We start from the raw sequence: 18,924 nt of genomic DNA on the forward strand, positions 1-18,924 counted from the left end.
TGCTAACATGACATTAATTACATTTTACTAGTCTGCGTCAGAACAATTGTGGCAATTTATAAATAAAAGAAGTGTTTCCGATTTTCACACTGATGTTCCCAGAATTTACTATAATAGATTTGTTATAGACTTTAATATAGAAACTCTGAAGAATTGAATAATACCCCCCAGGGTGTTGTTATTACATTAGAGTATCTAGGTAACTGATGTACTAGGACTCGGCATTAAAAGGAAGATTTTAATTATGGTTCTTTGGGATTCGGATTGAGCATCGCAAAATGATAATGATTTCTATCAAAAGTTTTGAATAATGACATGTTTTCGTTAACAAAAATAACACATTCGTTCACATACAACTTATGAGAGTCAATATTCTCTTTTCAGTGCGTATTTCCCTTCAACTCTCTGTTAGGGATAGGTTGAAAATTATTCTCAATCACTGTTTTTGCAAAATCAATATTCGCTGATTGTCTACAGACATTCCCTTTAGTATGATACCACATCAAATACGACTTTCAATGTGTCCATAGTATGCCAGTAGTGCATAATACAAAACATTCATTGGGAAATTGAAACAAATAGAATCTTTAGAAACGTTGGGTAGCGAAAGGCCAATTGTGCGGAAGTCCCTATTGGAAGACCCTGTATATGTTTCATAAGAGTTCTTTCATTTCAAATGGGTGACACTGACTATAAATTTATAGCTTCACTCATTATTTAGTATGTAGATCAATTCATCATCACCCTGTTAATTACATTTCCAGGCAGTTGTTCAGTGGACTTCTTTTTTGAATGCTATAAAAACCGTTTCGTTTTTATCAAAAAAATGGATAGAAATACGTGGCACCATCCATATTTTAGTGTTGCTACAATTCTCGCCAGACCGACAAATAAAAAATGAACGCCATCAAATCTTTGCTAGTGTTAGTTTTTGTCATGATTACGATACCTAATTTTATTCATTGTTTTTATTGTAAGTAGTTTTTTGTGTTTATGAATGTTATGACAATAAATGATTTATTCTTATGTTCTCTCTGAGCTCTAATTAAATTTTTTTCCCCATATATTTCATCTTATAGATGGCTGAGAATATATAAAATTCATTGTTTTCGATAAGGTCATACGTTTCTTTCAAAATCTTTTGAAATACCAACCAGCTGTTCCTTTAGATTTCTTTGGATTCCTTTGGATTCGATACTTGACAAATAGTCTTGATCAAATTGAAACTGTTCTCAATATATATTTGTTTTTGATAACAACATATGTTTTAGTCTATTGTCATCATCAGATTGATTTACTGACAGTTATCTTCTATCATTGTGGTGATGTGATAAAGACATTGAGGAAATTATCTTGTCGAATATGTCAGTTACTGTTATAACAAAATTCACTAGTATTTTAACCTGAAGATGCCGAAATGTCGAAACGAACATCTATGAAATTGAACTAATGCCACTGATGGAGTTCAAAAAATATATTTTCAACAAGACGGGCCTTCGCCTCACGATACTGCAATCGATACCAATTTTTTTGCTTCACATTTTGGTAATTATTCGTATCGATCTGAATTCTTCACTATAGTTCATTTATATATGTAAAACAACTTTCCCGTAAAATGTGTATTACCAACGTCATACTTGAGGAGAAGTTTACATTAATGAGACAACATTTCTTTATTCACTGCTATTGGAATTATTCCTGTTTTGTGATTTATCACTACACCCTTTTTGAAATTGGACTATAGGACTGAAATTCTATTTGATATTTTACTGTTCTCTTGGTTATACAACCTTCCACAATCTGATAAATACACGAAGCTGAATCAAAAGAGTTTGTGGAAGGTTTTATACTTAAAAAAACTGTAAGAATTATTGAGCCCTCCACAAAAAATGTTTCTCAGGGAATAGTATATGATATATGATTATGGTTGATATACAAATCAGTTACAATGATGAGATGAAAAGTTGATTTTTTCAGCCATAGTACCCTGTTATGACGATGAAGAATGTGAACACTTAGAAAATGCAACCTGCATTGATTATATATGTAACTGTAATGGAACCAATTTATGTACGGAGAAATCAATAACAGTCGTCACAAGAATAGGAGCAAACTGTAGCAGAAACAGTGACTGCAACATAGAATTTTCTCGGTGCGGAAACAATGTTTGTGCTTGCAAAGAGCTGTATGTCGCATCGCCAGACCAAAAGAGGTGTCTGGAAGGTAAGTTTTCAAAGATACATCGATTGAAATGATACATTCAATTTTTAATTCATGAAATCGTTCATCACATCTAAGTTGAAGGGGGTATATTTTCAGATAAAGTTAATTTTCGGAAAAGAAAGTTTTAGGCTTTCTACTTCTCTCCATCTTTAGAAGGTTCCCACACTTTTCGTATCAAGATGAAGAAGCAGAAAGCCAAAAACTTCCTTTTTCGAATAGTTCCTAATAACGGCCAAAACCTTTTTTTTAATATCACGAATACATCTCTGTGCTTCTGTTCAACAACAAAATTTGTATCCACCAAAAGACAGACCTCTACTTCACCAAGAAACTCTTGCAATAATGCTGGAGTTCAATTGAAAAAAAAAAAGTTGGAATCTCCAATCTAATTCCTATTCGAAAATTATATAAAGAAGTTTAATCTGCTCTCTACCTCATTGTATAGAAATATAAAGCTCTTCGCAGTTCTCTTTTTTTAGTTTGTTTATTTGCCGGGCACTTTGGGCACTAATGGCGCTAAGAAAATCTATTAAAACTATAGAACCGTACCAAATAAAAAGGAAATTATCCATTATCGTGAAGCCAACAGTTATTTATTACTTTATTTACGGTTGTAAAACTGAGAAAGTACTAAAAGTGTTAATAGTGAGCTGAAGAACAGCAAGAGCATTCAAGAGATTTATTGTGTATTGATAAGAAATAAGAGATTACTACTTATGTATTGAAGATAAGCTAAGTGTCTGATTTTTTCGGCTATGTTGAATGAAACGGAAATATTGATGTAGGTACACCCTAAATGAATGTTTGGACTATGATTATGTGATGGGATATTAATTTTTTTTCAGTTTATATCTCCATCTAACTATAATATAGACATAATTTGTTCATTTTCTATTTTATTCATGTAAGCATTGCTTTTTTGGAGTATATTCAGGGTAGTGTCCTTGTTTTTTGAGTTTGAAAGCCGGGGATTTTTGGAATTTCTTCCTGACGATGTCCGATGAGTCATCGGACAGCGTCAGGAAGAAATTCCAAAAATCCACGGCTCTCAAACTCGAAAAACAAGGACACTGGAAACCTCAGCCGCGAAAGTCTAAACTTTTTTGTTATATTCAGTGAAACTGTAATATTTGGTATTTTCAAGCAAACTTGACCCAAATACTTTTCATGTACTCTTTGATGATAAATTAGAAGATCTGTTATATTTCATAAACACTCGCAAATATCTGTAGAAGGCGAATTATTGCAATCAAGAAAAGGAAAGTAGTACGAGATAATAATAGTTAACTAGCCAAAATTACATATTGTTACATTTGAGATTGTCTGAAGTTAACTTGGTGAATTTGGATGAATGAAAAATAAAAATCATCACATTTTGTTATACATGAAGTCCCATAGCAAATATCGCATAACCTTCAAACAAGGAAGATGAAAATTTGTGAGTCTGATATAAATATATAATTATCTCCAATGTAAAATCAAAATATAATTAGGAATACAACGAGGGAGAAGAATTCATTTGAGAAATATATGATGTAGATTCTAATGTGGTTGTTTGAGAAACTGTTAAAATATTTTTTTTATACTGACACAATCTTTTGCTGTCGGTTCTCAAAAATGAACTCATTTGCAGTGGTATGACTCTAATTCCATAGACTTATACTTTTTCAATAGTTCAATGGATACACACTTTTTAGAAAACTTACACATTCAAGCAAAAAATATCTCTACTTCAGTTTTGTTCATTACAGATTCAATCTCAGTTTTATTTCGAATCTGCATGAGGCGATATTGAGTTGAATATCTTTACACTATTCTCATTTTGATTTGGTGACCAGAATATTTGAAAGAAAAATACAAAACAATCATTCTGGTGATTTCTATATTCAACCACACTAAAGCTATCGAGTATTTTTAAAAACTATAACTTTCCAAAAACTTGGCGATATAAAACCATGCTAGTGACTGATTAGAAGGTAGTTTTCGATGTTTACTTCATAATGATTTTGACTATAAGTACAACAAACCTTTTTTTTAATATTTAAGGCTCTCCACGAAATTTATCTAAAGTTCAACTTGAAATTTTGGCAAAATGTTGATGAGAAGTGAAATTACATCAAGAATGTTCTCTAATTCTCTGTAATTATTATTTCACTATTTGTTTAACGTAATTGTAGTTTATGAGTGCATATTGAAAATGAATGCAGTCAACTATCTTTAAGAAAACTATATCCAAAATTAGGTTCTAGGCAAAATAAAAACCAAAGAAAAAATGTCCCATTGATTGACAGCTGAATGGATTTTAAAAAAAATATTTGTGAATCAGAACTAACAATATAATTATATGAAAAAAAATGATGAAATGAAACTAACATAGTGTTTATTTCACTCTCAGTAGCTTTCTCAGAATAGCTTAAGTCAACTGAAATCAAATAATGCCAATATTGTCATGAATAGTAACACCACAACGGTGTTTAAAATTGCTCAACTGACACCACAGTTCTCATTAAAAATATAGTCTTTGTCGATGCAAAATACACGTTTCTTTCACAGTCCTTCAGACTTTTCAACCGCAGGGTTGCATATTGATTAATATATGTCACTATATAAACGTCATGTGTTTGGTATCTCAACATCTCACTGGATCCCCTCTCAATCACATATGTACAAACAAATGGTTAGTTGCCTATTTTTGATGGAGGACATATGTGGCGCTAGCTGATTTTTATAATCTTGATTAATGACTGGGATTTGAAATTATTCAGGCAAAGTAAACTGTGTGGTCGAATTGAAAATAACTTAACAGAAAGACATTTTATAGGATTTATAATGTGCAGAAGGAATGGGATTCACCTAAAAAATATCAAGAATAATGTCAGAACCACTTTGAACTTAAACGGACTAGCCTTTATATGAAGAATAAAAGTTGTCCTGATCAAAAGATTCGTTTATAGCGTGGAAACAGTTGTCTTATGAGGTTTTTCTTCAGGACCAAATACCTATCTTTTTTATTTTTCATTCCTGTGGAAAAGAATTGAAAAATTTGATTCCCGTATCGTTGAATGCTCAGGTATCCTTATTGAAAAAATCCCAATTTTTTAGTGTATTTTCCTATTTTTGCGTTTAGTGCAATTGCAATTTTCTCGAGCCCCGATTGAAATTTTCAAAAAAGTTCATTCCGAATCAAATGACCCCTGGATCATAATTTTCGATGCCCTTGAACAAGAAGTTCCAAAAAAAGGATCTTGTGATCCTGACTTATACTAGAAAATAACAAATTTTACACAAACAGGGATGACAAAAGATATGATTTAATTTATAAAAATGTTGGGACCCAGATAAAATGTTTCAAGCCACAGGCTTTACGGTTTTAATCATCCAACTCATGTTAGAAATCGCACGTTAGAAGGTAAGACCCCGTTAGTTCTTAGCTCGCACTTCTAAGGGTTGTCGTTCGTAGGGGTGCCATAGCTGGTTAACGGAAAAAACATATTTGGTAACATTTTTATATTGATATTAACGACGTTAAGATAGTTTTTCTTCTTTCTCCTAGTAATTCAAAAAAATTACGTTATCTTTCTCAAAAAATTATACCATAATTTTTTCCAGTTTCAAGCGGTCTGGGAGCTAGTTGTGAAGACAGCGTCCAGTGCTACGATAGAGTCCCTCACAGTGGATGTCAAAATAATAAATGCGTTTGTCAGCAACAGATGCACAAATATCAAGGATTGTGTTATAGAAACGTTGGTATGTATGACAGATAACCATATATTTGATATAATGAGTCAAAACATGTGTTTTTGTTAAAAGACAAATTAACTTGAAAAATCGACTGTGAACATTAATGATCCGTTCTAGAGTGAGAACCACGGCTTGTATCACAGAATAAGAAAAAACTCTGCCTTTTGATGACAACTAAAAACTTTTTTACCTGATTTATTCGGCCGTTGCTTGATGGACATGTTTCGCTATCACAGGCTTAGTGAATTCACTAAAGTTTGTGAAGATCAAATCATAAGAAGTAGTTTACGAAATTAACATTTTTGGTGAATAATGTGTCAAATACTAAAATATTTTTCTGAAAATTCCACTTGCGGTTACAAAGGTAAAACACATATATTCTACAGAGAAAAAGAAATCATTTACCCTTCCACACCTCACCTTTAGTCTAGTCATTTTCCGCGAAAATAATTTCAGTCGGTGAATTAAACATGCCCCCCAATCTTGTAGAAAAGTAATTTATACGAGAATCCCCAAAATTGGTGTCTCCCGAATCAATAAAAAGTACATTGACAAAAAACCTAACAACTTAATTAATTATCACTTATATCTTCAGTTGTGCCGTGTTCTGTTACGAAAGGTTATGTGAAATATCTACTACATACTTCTGTTATCGTGAACAAGTTCTCTCCCTCATCAATCAATTCGAAATCCATTCAATTATCTCTCTAGAAAATATACACCGCACGGTTTCTTCGTTTTCGTTTTCTTCAGTATTAAGATTTATGATGTACTGTTTGGAACCTTTGGTGTAGTAAATGAATATTACTGGAGAAATTAACAAAATCTGCTTTTTTTGTGTTATTGTTTGGTATTGTAGTCAATAACAGAGGATGATACAAGGGTTATCCATAACAATAACCGAGTTTGGAGGAATATTTGGGAGAAGCTGCTCACTGAACCAGGTTTCGAATAAAGCCGCAGTCATATCTTCGTGGTAATCAGCAGACGAATCTTTTATATTTTTGGCCGACAGAAGCAAAGCTTTAGGTACGAAACCACTTTCATTCCCGGCATGCAAAATTATAACACGTTTACCCTTTGAAGAAGGTGTGTTCAAAGCTCAATACTTGGTTTCGTCTACCCAGCCATATTTGACAACATCATGGATGTCAAACCAAGTTTCGTCGAGGTAGATTATATGTCTGCTCGATTCTCGGTAGCTTTTCATTCGCCTCAAATATTTTGTCGGAGTTGAACAATGCGTGTCGATTCCATTATGACCATCCGATTGTTCAATTTTTTATATTTGAAACCACAAGACAATAAGACACCTCGTAGAGTTTCTAAAGATTTGTAATTGTAATCGGGATAGTCGAGTAATTTATACCAAATCATTTCCAAGGTTGGTACTTCATTTTTTTGGTATATACCATAAATTGTTCGCCGAATCACATCTTCTGTAGCACCATCAACGTTTGGGAATTTTTTATTCCTTTGTTTTCGTTTCATTGCATGGTCAATGACATCCCTTATTTTAATGACTAGAAGAAATGTCGAACGAGATAGTTTCGTTAACTCGCATATTCTATTCACAATAGCATTCGGTGAAGGGTGACAGTTTTCCTTCTTCAAGCATTCATGAATATTTAAAATTACTCGCTGAACTTGAACATGTGAGTCCTCATTTTCAAATTCCGGATCCCTGTCGATTGACACAGATTGCTCACGGTGGTACAAGTGTTTTATATCTGAGGGGGACTACTTTGGGGGGGGGACAAAGTAGAAATCGATGAATAAATAAATATTTTTTGAGAAAAATGAAAATGCACCTCATTTTTTTAACATACAGCAGCATATTTTGAGTACCTATTTCCAGTGATTTTCTCTTTGGATGTTGACTTTCTATTTTCACATTCTGAATTCCTATGAAGTTTATCGATTACATGATAACGTGATCAACATTCGACATCAGCCCATCTCATAACGAACTTCCATGTTTCGAGAAAGGCGTAATTGGCTTTCAAGCATTTTACTTTTATTTTCACCGAGTTCATCCCACACATAAATCAGACAATAACACACCACTACAAAAACGAGATTAGGGAGCTAATATTGTTGAAGAAGCCGACGGCGTGGAAGACAGACAAACTTGTGGCTATAAATCAATTTAAAAATGTTGTACTGTGTTACACTCCACTTAATCAACATCGTATATAATTTAGTTTTCCTTCGAGATTCAGGTACGTGGGAAGGAGGTGTTACTCGATCTCATTATTTCGATCTGCTGCCCTTTCATTACCTGTTAAATTATACGGGATAAGTGTCTCAATTAATTATCTGGGGTTGTGAACCAGCCAAAAGAGGATTTATCTCTTCAAACAGACAAATCTGAACGCTCCAGAATGATAATGAGGATTCATGTTATGAATCATATTGAACAATGGAAGTCCGAACTACAACAGGAATATTAGAGGTTTCACTTCTGAATGACCTACTTATTGGAGGTTGCAAATATCTCGTTTGCCATGGGTTTCATGCTATTTGTATTCATTATAAATATTGTAGAGGATTGAATTCTTTTCAACTTTCTTTACGAGCATCTTTCTATATCTTGAACCATTTTCACTGCTGTATAAATCTAAAATATGTTTCAAAACCTCGTTTAATCCTACTTTCGTTTTCAAATAACTCAGCAAAACATTCTCTAATATTTGTTTGCTGACCGTATATTAGTTTAAAAGGTAAACCTACAAATCAGTCACACAAACCTACTTGATTTCCAAATTCAAGGTATCAGAAAAGTTAGATTTTCTCAAAATCACTTCTGATGGATTTAACAAGTTTTTGAAACGGGCGCCTTATATATAGTTCTAGATAATTTGCATTTTTAATCATTGATTACTTTATTATCAATTTTTTTTTTCATATTTGGTATCTGTTCATTCGATAACTTGGGTGCTCATGTAAGTTAATTTATTAAAGTTGCAAGTGACGATTGTGTCTTCAATCGAGTGGATGGATTTTTTCTGGAAATTGTCTCTCATGACATTATTATATCCGGTTCATAGACATTCATCTCTTTGGGGAAAACCTGACATTGAATTGAACCTGATTACTTTCACCCCAATTCGAGATCAGCTCTAGATCCCCTTCGAGATATGCAACCTCCTGCTGCCGGTGAAGATGTGCCTCTGCAGCCGATGTCCTGGAAGCAAAATGGAATGACAAAACAAGTGTCCTGCCAAGCAATATATTGGAATCTTGTTTTTCTCCAATAAGTAGTTGATATACAATAGAAAGAGGGTTGAAGGCAATATGGATCCCTGGGGAATACCAGCGTTGATGGTAAAATTATTCGAGCTATATTCGTCGACAGCCACTTGCAGGGAACGTTTTTTCAGGAACCTGAAGAGCCATACACAAAAATGATCTGACAAGTTTGACCAGCAAAACACTCATGCCACACACGGTCAAAGATCTTAGAAATATCAATCGCAACAGTTCTTGATTCTCCATGTTTCTCGATTTCGTTATTCCAAATATGATTGACATACGATAAAAGGTCGCCTGTTGATCTTTGTTTCCGAAAGTCATATTGATGATCGCTGAGATTCTAAAGCCTTCCAAATACACACATCGGAAAAGTCTAGGAATATTTTTATAACATACTAAATATCATAAAAATAAATGCATGAGGTCGTTTCATTTCGATTAAATTGGTACACTCGACCACCCTGTAGATTTCTATGGGTTGAACAAAGCCTGCAAAACGGTAACTAATCTTTTAACAAGTTTTTTACAAACTGTAGGTTTTCGGCTAAAATGAATAATCTGAAAGTGTCGAGTTTTTACATTCTATGCAGTTCTTGCTCAGCAATTAAACTGGAAATATTGTGCTTTAACATGGAGCGCCATCACTTACCATTGACTGAGATGAATAGAGCTGTAGGGCTTCTTCAAGGTGGCATGCGACAAAATGATGTAGCTCTTCATTTGGGGGTCTCCCAAAGTGTTATCAGTCGATTGTGGCGGCGTTTCCGTGGAACTGGCAGTCCAGCCGAACAACATCCAGGGCGAGGACGCGTTATAACTGCAGTTCAAGACCGATTTTTGGTCTTAACCGCAAGAAGACAACCGACAATCACAGCACCTGAGTTGGTTAACGTATTGCAGCAGACGCACCAGGTAACCATTGGTCGTGATACTGTCAGAAATCGACTGCATGAAGCAGATCTCCACAACAGAAGGCCACTTACATGTCCACCTTTGTCGAGAGGCAATCGCGGTAGAAGATTAGAGTGGTGTCAAGAACATCAAAACTGGTATGCAAATGATTGGGCCACAGTTTTGTTTACAGACGAATCCAGATTTGGATTTCATCCAGATTCTCGTCGAATAAGACTGTGGAGACGACCTGGAAATAATGAACGTTTGAGACACGTCCAGGAAGTCCACACATACAGAGGTGGTACAGTAATGCTATGGGGCGGAATCATGATCGGCGGCAGAACCGATCTCGTTTTTCCAAATCGCTCCCTCACAGCTCGACAGTACCTCGACACCATTCTTCTACCTATCGTCCGTCCGTTTGCTGGTGCTGTTGGTGAAAACTTCCACCTAATGCACGATAATGCTCGTCCACATGTCGCGCGTCTAGTGACTGACTGGCTCACCAACGAAGGAGTTGATGTATTGTCATGGCCAGCACAATCACCGGACCTGAATCCTATCGAGCATGTGTGGGACATGCTTCAACGAAGAATTACTCCGCATATGGGGAACATTCACACAACGTTTCAATTGAGAGAGCTTTTAATCGCTGAATGGGCAAATGTACCTCAACAAGACATTGACAATCTCATTTTGTCGATGCACGATAGATGTAGGGCCGTAATAAACCAGCGTAGAGGCCATACTTTGTACTGATTCCAATTTTTTTTGTATTATGATTTTTTTTCGGGGTGCCAAAGAAGAGCCATATTTTTTTTTTAGTTTTGCTTATATGCGCACTCAGTATTTTTGACCATTCAATAAATTTTGTTGTGAGTTACATTCATTTAATAATCACCCGTCAACTTTTTTTCCCTAAAGCGATCTAAAAAAAAATTATTGCCATTTTTAAAAATATCCCTAGACTTTTCCGATGTGTGTATTTGAGGATATGTGATTATTGGCTTTGTCCATGATAGCAAATCGACTGGTCCATAGTTATTTGTAAGATTTTTGTTGCCCTTTTTGGGTATAGGATGAACGCAAGCAATCTTCCAACAAAAAGGAAAACCCCAAAACACTGATGCGAGTTCATTGGCACAATTTTTGAGTACCATGACGGGCACTTCATCAGGACCAGATGCCTTGTTGGCTGTTTCAAAAGTCGCCTGATTAGAAGATGTCGAAAAGTAATTTCCGGCATTGTGGATTCTAGTGTGGAAGTAGTAGGTGGTACCTTTCCTAGTGAATCGACTGTGGAGTGGGACGCGAATTGTTGAGATTGTAGATTTGCTTTTTCTATGGCTGTTGTTGCAATTGAACCATCTGCTTGTGTTAGTGGTGGCAAAGTTTTGATTAGCAGCTTCAGCTACCGACCAGAAGGATCTAGATCTGTTGTTGGCAAGCTATTCTCGATTATAAGACATCCCGTGAATTACATTAGAGCAAATTGCGCCCAAATGCGTCGGTCCAAATGCCCTAATCTCAAAAACAGCAGTAGTTCATTACTAATTGATCAAAATACAATAATGTTGATTTCAGAACTTGGTCAGAACTGTGGAAGCGATGCAGAGTGTTCGGCAACACACTTTTCCAAATGTATCAACTCAACCTGTTCGTGCATCGACGGATTCGTCGCAAGTACCAGAGGCTCCAGATGTCTTCCTGTAGTTGATGGAGAGCATGCTCCATGCGTGGACAACGTCCAGTGCACAGCAACAATGGGCGAATCTTCCGAATGCGCTGATGCATTTTGCCAGTGCAAAGATTTATATCAAGTCAAGAATTCAACTAAGAAATGTGTGAGAGATATGGGTAAGTATTTACTAGTTATCGATTGTTGTTTGTTTGGATTATATTTGTTACTTCTTCCCAGTACTTGGAGATATATGCGTGAACCATAGCGATTGTCATGGACCTAATCCAGGACTCAGTAGGCTGGAATGCGTTTTAGGAGTTTGCAAGTGCAAACCGTTTTTCCAAGAAATTAAGGGATATTGTATAAGTAAGTTGAATGGTAATGTTGGTAGGTTCAACTCGAATCAATAATGTTATCTTTTGTGGAGGAAATTAGTTTTTCATCGACCTTTTTATAGGTATTTTCACCTTCCACAGTCTTAAATGTTGTCAGTCTGAAACGTGAAAATTGTAATAGAGAACTTTATTCACCTATAGAAGGGGCAAACTTTTTAGTTCATCTCAATGAGTTATTTCTAGAATTCAAAATATTTTCACACACACACAAAAATACATGTTTCATTTATTGGTCATTAGTCGCATAATATAAATTTTGCTATCAAAAAAGTTGAGATAATAACACAGATTCTAATCTTGACGTTTCGGAAGTTAAAACCTATCCCGCCTTTAGAATTGAAAAAATCTTCACTGATTCGAAATGTAAAATCTGTCAATGTTATTGATCGGCATCTGGAACATTCGATGTAGTACAAGGTGTTCTCTGATATTTCGCCACTATTCATATTTTTCTTCGAAACGGGCAGCCAAGTACGATCCATTTTTAAGGAGCTGTTCAAAATACACTCTTCTCCAGATATAAGAATACACGCTGATTCTTTGAGTTTACGTCTTCTGTTTCATTAAACTAGAAGTTCATCGATGTTCAAAATGTGTTCTGACAATTTTCATTTTGAGATTTATTCTCGAGCACTCTCAAAGGTCTCGAAATTTCACCAAAATAACTTTCATTATGAGAACAAGGTACCCCATCAATCCTCCCTGTAAATTTAGTTCAGGAGCGAGTCTACAGAGGAGATGGATGTCGAGTTTACGACTCAAACTGACCTCCCTGTAAATTTAGTTCAGGAACTAGAGCTGCGGCGTATGCAGAATCTGTCTCAGTTGGGGGAACTAGCCCCCCATGAGCAAGTTAGCAAACGGTTGCGCTCAAGGTGGAAATCTTGCAACTTGACTATATGACTACTTCATAAACAGAGCATATATTTTGTGCCTGCCCCGCTGGGGACTGAATCAGGTCTTTAGAGTTCGGCAGAGCCGTACTTTTACCATCTAACCTGAAAGACCACTCACCTTACAAACTAATCGGCTTCGTTAAGAAGATGAGTTTGTTTGGCCGAGTGAGAATAGGTGTGAGCCACAATAAACCCTTCTGGGTTGCGGTGGAGGGTCGAACAGACCCACTCACTTTGGACCTACCTACCCCATCAATCCAATTCATTATTCATTCTTCTGTGTTGTGGCGTTTTGTAAAGGGTATTTCTTTGAGTGATGACATAGGTTATGTTGGCATTGAGACCGCTGTGGTTTGTGGCTCATTCGCATACACCTGCGACTCGGAAAGCCTCACATGTCAAATGACCATGACCTCAAATCGCTCGTGTAGCCCAAATCCACATCCAACACTGACATTTTCGGATGCTTTGGATCTCATGTGGAGTATAGTATCATCCCAAATTCGACAATTTTGTTTGTTCACGTACCCATTCATCTGGATGAACATATCAGGAAGGTGGTATTATATGCACCCCCCCTGAATAACTACAAGTATAGTACAAGGATAATAGTACAAAATTGTAATTTGAAAACAAATTTCTAAAACTAACGGTGAATAAATTTACAGCTTACGAAGTTCAAGTACTTGTTTGTAAGTTTTAAAAGAAACACATAAGACATTACTAATTGAAACGAAATATATATACACAGATTGTATAAGTTCATCTAATAAAATGATCTAAAATTAAAATCTAAAATCAAAAACATACTAAAATATCTGCAGTTGAAGAATTCAATGGTAAAAATGTCATTACTTTTATTATACTTTTTTTTTATTCTATTCATTTTAATCCATTGCCTATTTGATTTAATTCTCTATAATTTCATGAAAATAGTTTCTGCTTGTATTTTGTACATAATGTTTAAGAGTTTTTTTGAAACGGTGTGCGCAGACCTCATTTTTAATATCATTTGGCAATGTATTAAACAACTTAGGCCCAAGATATGGAAAGCTTTTTTGCCCGATCGACTTATACATAAGGGGTGATTTGTAATTATATTTATGCCTAGTTGAGTAATTATGGTTTTGCATTACCAACTCAGATCTGTATATAAATTGTCTCAGATTTGCTTGTATGTAATATAATTGTCTAACATCATTAACACCAGCTTCACAAAACAGCAAGTCACTAGAATATCTTCTATTCTTATTGAAAAGAATTTTGAGGAACCGTTTTTGCGAGATTTCCAGTATATTGTAATAACTTGTCGAAAGACCCCCCCAACCAATGATTCCATAATTCAAATGAGATTCTACTAAACTCTTATATATCATTTTCTGCTTGATATTGAGATATTGCGTCAGTTGTTTGAATTTGTACAGGATACAGCGTAACTTTTGAGTCAGAAATCTCACATGTTGGTCCTATTTAAAGTGACAATCTAATACAATACCAAGGTATTTGATATTTTTGGCTTGATTTATTTTATATTTCTTTTGGATCATGATATCAAAGGTGGGGAGTGCATTTTCAAAGCTACTGAAGGGTAAGTAAACTGTTTTGTTCAAATTGATTGACAATAAGCGATGATCAAACCACAATCTTATTTCTGTCAGGTCATGTTCAATTTTTAATTTAAGTTCATACCAATTATTGTCATTATATATTATGACAGTATCATCCTCAAAGCTAACGATCTTTCCGTTTCTCTCCAATTGAAAAATATTGTTCAGATATATCAAGAACAATACAGGCCCTAATACCGTGCCTTGGGGTACACCACATGTGATTTCTTGTTCTTCACTTTCACTATCTTGTATTCGTACTTTCTGTTTTCTGTTCTTCAAATAACTTCTGAAAAACGGAAAACCAGAAAATCGACAGATTCAACATTGAACAACTTTGTAGAGAAAATCTCCCAATCCCTTGACAACAAGAAAATTGCAGTTGTTGTATTTCTCGATATTGAAGGAGCATTTGACAATGTAATACCTGAATCTACAGGACCATCCCTGGCTAGGAAAGGTATAGAGTCGACCATAACTAGCTGGATCTATAACATGCTGCTAAAGAGAACTGCGAATACGACTTTTTAAGGGGAGGCTATTAGGTTCAGGGTCACCAGAGGCTGTCCTCGAGGTGGGGTACTATCTCCCCTTCTGTGGTCGCTCCTGATGGATAATCTGCTTGATGCCCTCGACAGAAGAAAAGTAGATCTGCAAACTTATGCACATGACCCTGTCATCTTGGCAAAGTCCACGTCGGAAAGGGTAGCTTGTAATGTCATCCAAAGCACGAAGGACGTTGTTCACAGTTGGTGCCTGAGGGAGCGGATGTCTTCAACCCCAGCAAAACTGTGATAATCCCCTTCACCAAGAGGAGAAATTTGGACGATCTAACGCCACTTTCCTTCTATGGTGAGCTCATTCCATTTGGAACGGAGGTGAAATATCTTGGTATTTTCCATGATAAAAAACTCACCTGCAACGCTCACTTGGAAAAAGTTTTACACAAAGACTGTCCCTATGTATGTATGTGCTAAAACTTGGGGTTCAGGTCCCAAACAAATCCATTGGATTTATGTAATTATTGTCAGAACTCATATGCAGAGAGTTGGACTGTCTTAAGACAGTGTGTGTCGACTCTGTTTGGAAAATGATGAAACAGCAGAGCACATACTTTGTGTCCAACCCGCTCGGGATCAAATCAGGTTTTTAGTGCCTTTGGGAAGTGACTGGGAGGCACATCATTATCCAACCACTGTCCCGAACGACTCCTGATGAATTCACTTTTCATCACACGTGACGATCCAATCCAAAAAAAGATCATTTTGATTGCTCAAAAGCAAAGAAAAACAGACTTTGAAACGTGACGAGTTCTGTCGATCGTTCAAATCGTGGGGCACCCACTTTTCCAGCTTATTGATTTTCCCAATACGTTTTGAGCCATCAAAAACCGCATGGGCGCTGACACCCAGTTCTTCCGCCATTTCCCGCACCGGCCCCGTTTTGGGATGGGTCAGTCTTCATCTTCGAAGCTAACATCTCCGGAACGAAATTTCGCAAACCAACATCGAACAGTGCTTTCAATACCGCTTTATTGCCAAATAATTTCTATAGAAATAAGCTGAAAAGAGGCAAAAACGGTTCAATCAATTCTGTAGATTCATCAACAAACAATAATTTTTCGTTTGATTCTATTATCCATGATGAGAATTATACAATTTTCTGGCTATAAATTTTATTCAAGATGCGTTTTACTACAAGGCAGTTCCATTAGTTGTATTGGTGAAACTATCGTGTTGTGAAACGCTTCTTGAATAAAATTCATTATGAAAATTGTATAATTATCATCACGGATTGTGTCATTGATTTCCATCGAGTAAAGGGACAGTGTATCAATAATAATTTTCATATTCTTTTCAGGTGAGGCTTCTCGAAATCAGAGCACATCTATTTTGATGAAGATCGGACTGTGTCTATTTACAATATTTTTCCTGTGGAATCATTGATTGTGATAATTCACAAAGTTTATACATAAAATGTGATTGTTGAATTCATTCCGATATAGTGATTGTCTTAGTATTTGGTTTTAATGAATGAATTTTTATATTTATACAAACAATAATATTAGTTCTTATTTATTAAAATACTGTTTTTGGATTTATTGAGAACACTTTCTCCTCACAAGATCAGAAATTCTTTCTTTCGATGCGAGTTTCGCTAACCCAGTTAGCATCATCACGTGCCCTCTTGGCACGTGTTGATCTAGATTTTGGTAATATGACTGCCCAAAGGAAACTACAAAAAGATATATTGGAGTTTTTATTTTTTCTCGATTATCTCTGGATGTATGTACCTGAAAGCAGTTACAGCACGGGCGCACCCAAGAGGGGGACAAGGGGGTGTATATCTGGAATCAATTTCTATTAATGTTTGTCCAGTATGAAATTTTACCAAAATCCAGGTTTTTTCGAGAATGATCAATCTTAATTGTGAATAAATCTATTTGATAGTGGTAATACCTTTTTTGGCACTTGATTTAAGTAGATGAGCGCTTGAACGTGATTTCAAGAAAATTATAAATTTGCCCGTACAAAGGAAAATGTTGCTGTGATACAAATTATAGAACAGTGTCGGGATGCAAGTTACTCCATCAAAGTATAGGCAACCAATAATGCGATTGACTTGAAACGAGTTATTTATACTCTACCCAGTGCAACACTAATGAAGCAATAGAGTTTTCGTTTATGGTAGAGTAAAGAAAACAACTTATTCCAAAAAATTTGTTTGAAATTGTGTAACAAAAATATTTTGAAATTTTACTATGAAATCTCCAATTGTCGTCTCTCTGAATGCAAACGCTCTACAACGACTTTTTCAATTTTTCTTCAGATAAACTTGGTTATTGGAAATTGATATGCCATTTTTGGGTACTTTCTGTACTTTTAAGTTCACACTTCACAAATGGTAATCACAAATATCAAGTGTGTCATTGAACAAGGACAATTTATATCATTTTTCTGTGTAGAGTGTCTAAAATATACTTCAGAAATTAAATTGTTTTGAGGAGGGTATATGAGAATATTTCTTCATTAGTTTCGATTTAGAATATCTGTTCATTACGAGATTTGGAGTGCTCTGTACGATAAAATGTTACAGAGATAACTATTAAATGTAAACTTGCTATGATTGAGATTTATGGTAGAAAAATGATATAGGAAAAAAGTTTTCTTTTATAAAACATTTATTTATGAATAAGACACACCACAGTAGACATTCAATGCTTTTTATATGAGCTACTGTATTAAATGATTTCGATAAGTCGATATAGATACAAATGGAAGGTTTTCTGCTGGTCTGAAACAAAATATATTTCATAAGTGCTTATATTTTATGCTCTGTCTATTCAAAAAATACGGCGAATTTTCATTTTTTCCAAAAATATTCATTTATACCGTTTTTTTCAATCCTCGAAATTTGCTATGTCTTTGAGCTCTCTTAGCGATTCAGTTTCTATCACCTCAATCGTCCCTAAACGCCGTCATTTTATGGGTCTCTTCAATCTTGGGAACAGGAAAAAGTCGCAGGGGAGAAAATCTGGTGAATACGACGGTTGAGGCATGATTAACGAGTTGTTTCTGGTCAAAAAAGGACGAACAAGCAATGACAAGTGGGCAGGTGCATTATCGTCGTTAAAAAGTAAGACCCCGTTAATCCTCAGCTCGCAAAAGTTTCGACTGCTAAGGATAGTCGTTCATAGAGAGATGACAGCTGGTTACCGAAAAAAAAAAAAGAATTTTTCAGCAGATTTCATGAAGTGAAATTATTATTAAATTGAAATAGTTGTTCATACTTTCTTACATACTGCATTTCACTTATTAGCTCTTTTTTTATTCAAGTAGCCACTGGTTATTCGCATTATTTTCCTATTTTTTTGTTTTGATTTTATTAGGATGCTTTCCATCAATGCCCTACTCAGTTTTTAACGTATTCATGAATACTATATTTTAGTGTAGATTAAAACTCCAAGATGGCAGCAGGGCGCTGTCTATCAGTTTCATTCATTAGCGTTTTGACTCGTTCAAGAAATGAAAATAGTCCTGGTGAAGAAATATAAGTATTACCGTTTCAAGTTGATATATTCAACATAAACAAATTCGAATCACGAGCTGATTTAGGTGGTATTAATGTGCGATCCTAGCAAAGAGTTACTCCACTTTCAAATTGGAATTTAATGTGCGGTTTTTCAACGAACATTCCATATTGAATATTTTTCTGAAATATAGGTGAGACAT

At 35.3% G+C, this 18,924-nt stretch overlaps 1 protein-coding gene across 2 annotated transcripts; it reads left to right on the plus strand.

Annotated features, from left to right (window-relative positions):
* The first annotated feature begins 812 nt into the window (after positions 1-812).
* Positions 813-16,789, plus strand: LOC111514069 (uncharacterized). Of its 2 annotated transcripts, XM_023170311.2 has the most exons (6): positions 813-973; positions 1,978-2,223; positions 5,833-5,970; positions 11,698-11,970; positions 12,032-12,160; positions 16,553-16,789. In XM_023170311.2, exons 1-6 carry the CDS (start codon positions 898-900, stop codon positions 16,636-16,638), a joined length of 948 nt encoding a protein of 315 aa, XP_023026079.2. In that variant the 5' UTR covers positions 813-897; the 3' UTR covers positions 16,639-16,789. The 2 variants fall into 2 exon arrangements, with proteins under 2 accessions (XP_023026079.2, XP_023026080.2); XM_023170312.2 differs by lacking the exon at positions 12,032-12,160.
* The last annotated feature ends 2,135 nt before the right edge of the window (positions 16,790-18,924 follow it).

Source organism: Leptinotarsa decemlineata, unplaced genomic scaffold (genome assembly GCF_025532065.1).
Source record: "Leptinotarsa decemlineata unplaced genomic scaffold, Ldec_3_MD MMD2_tig00026330_RagTag_RagTag, whole genome shotgun sequence".
In the NCBI taxonomy this organism is placed as follows: domain Eukaryota; kingdom Metazoa; phylum Arthropoda; class Insecta; order Coleoptera; family Chrysomelidae; genus Leptinotarsa; species Leptinotarsa decemlineata.

What these genes read in the sequence shown, in the direction of transcription:
- LOC111514069 (XM_023170311.2), top strand. Translation starts at nt 898, where the DNA reads ATGAACGCCATCAAATCTTTGCTAGTGTTAGTTTTTGTCATGATTACG. An exon ending in CCAAAAGAGGTGTCTGGAAG is followed by an intron (nt 2,224 to 5,832) that starts GTAAGTTTTCAA and finishes AATTTTTTCCAG; the next exon opens with TTTCAAGCGGTCTGGGAGCT. An exon ending in AATTAAGGGATATTGTATAA is followed by an intron (nt 12,161 to 16,552) that starts GTAAGTTGAATG and finishes TATTCTTTTCAG; the next exon opens with GTGAGGCTTCTCGAAATCAG.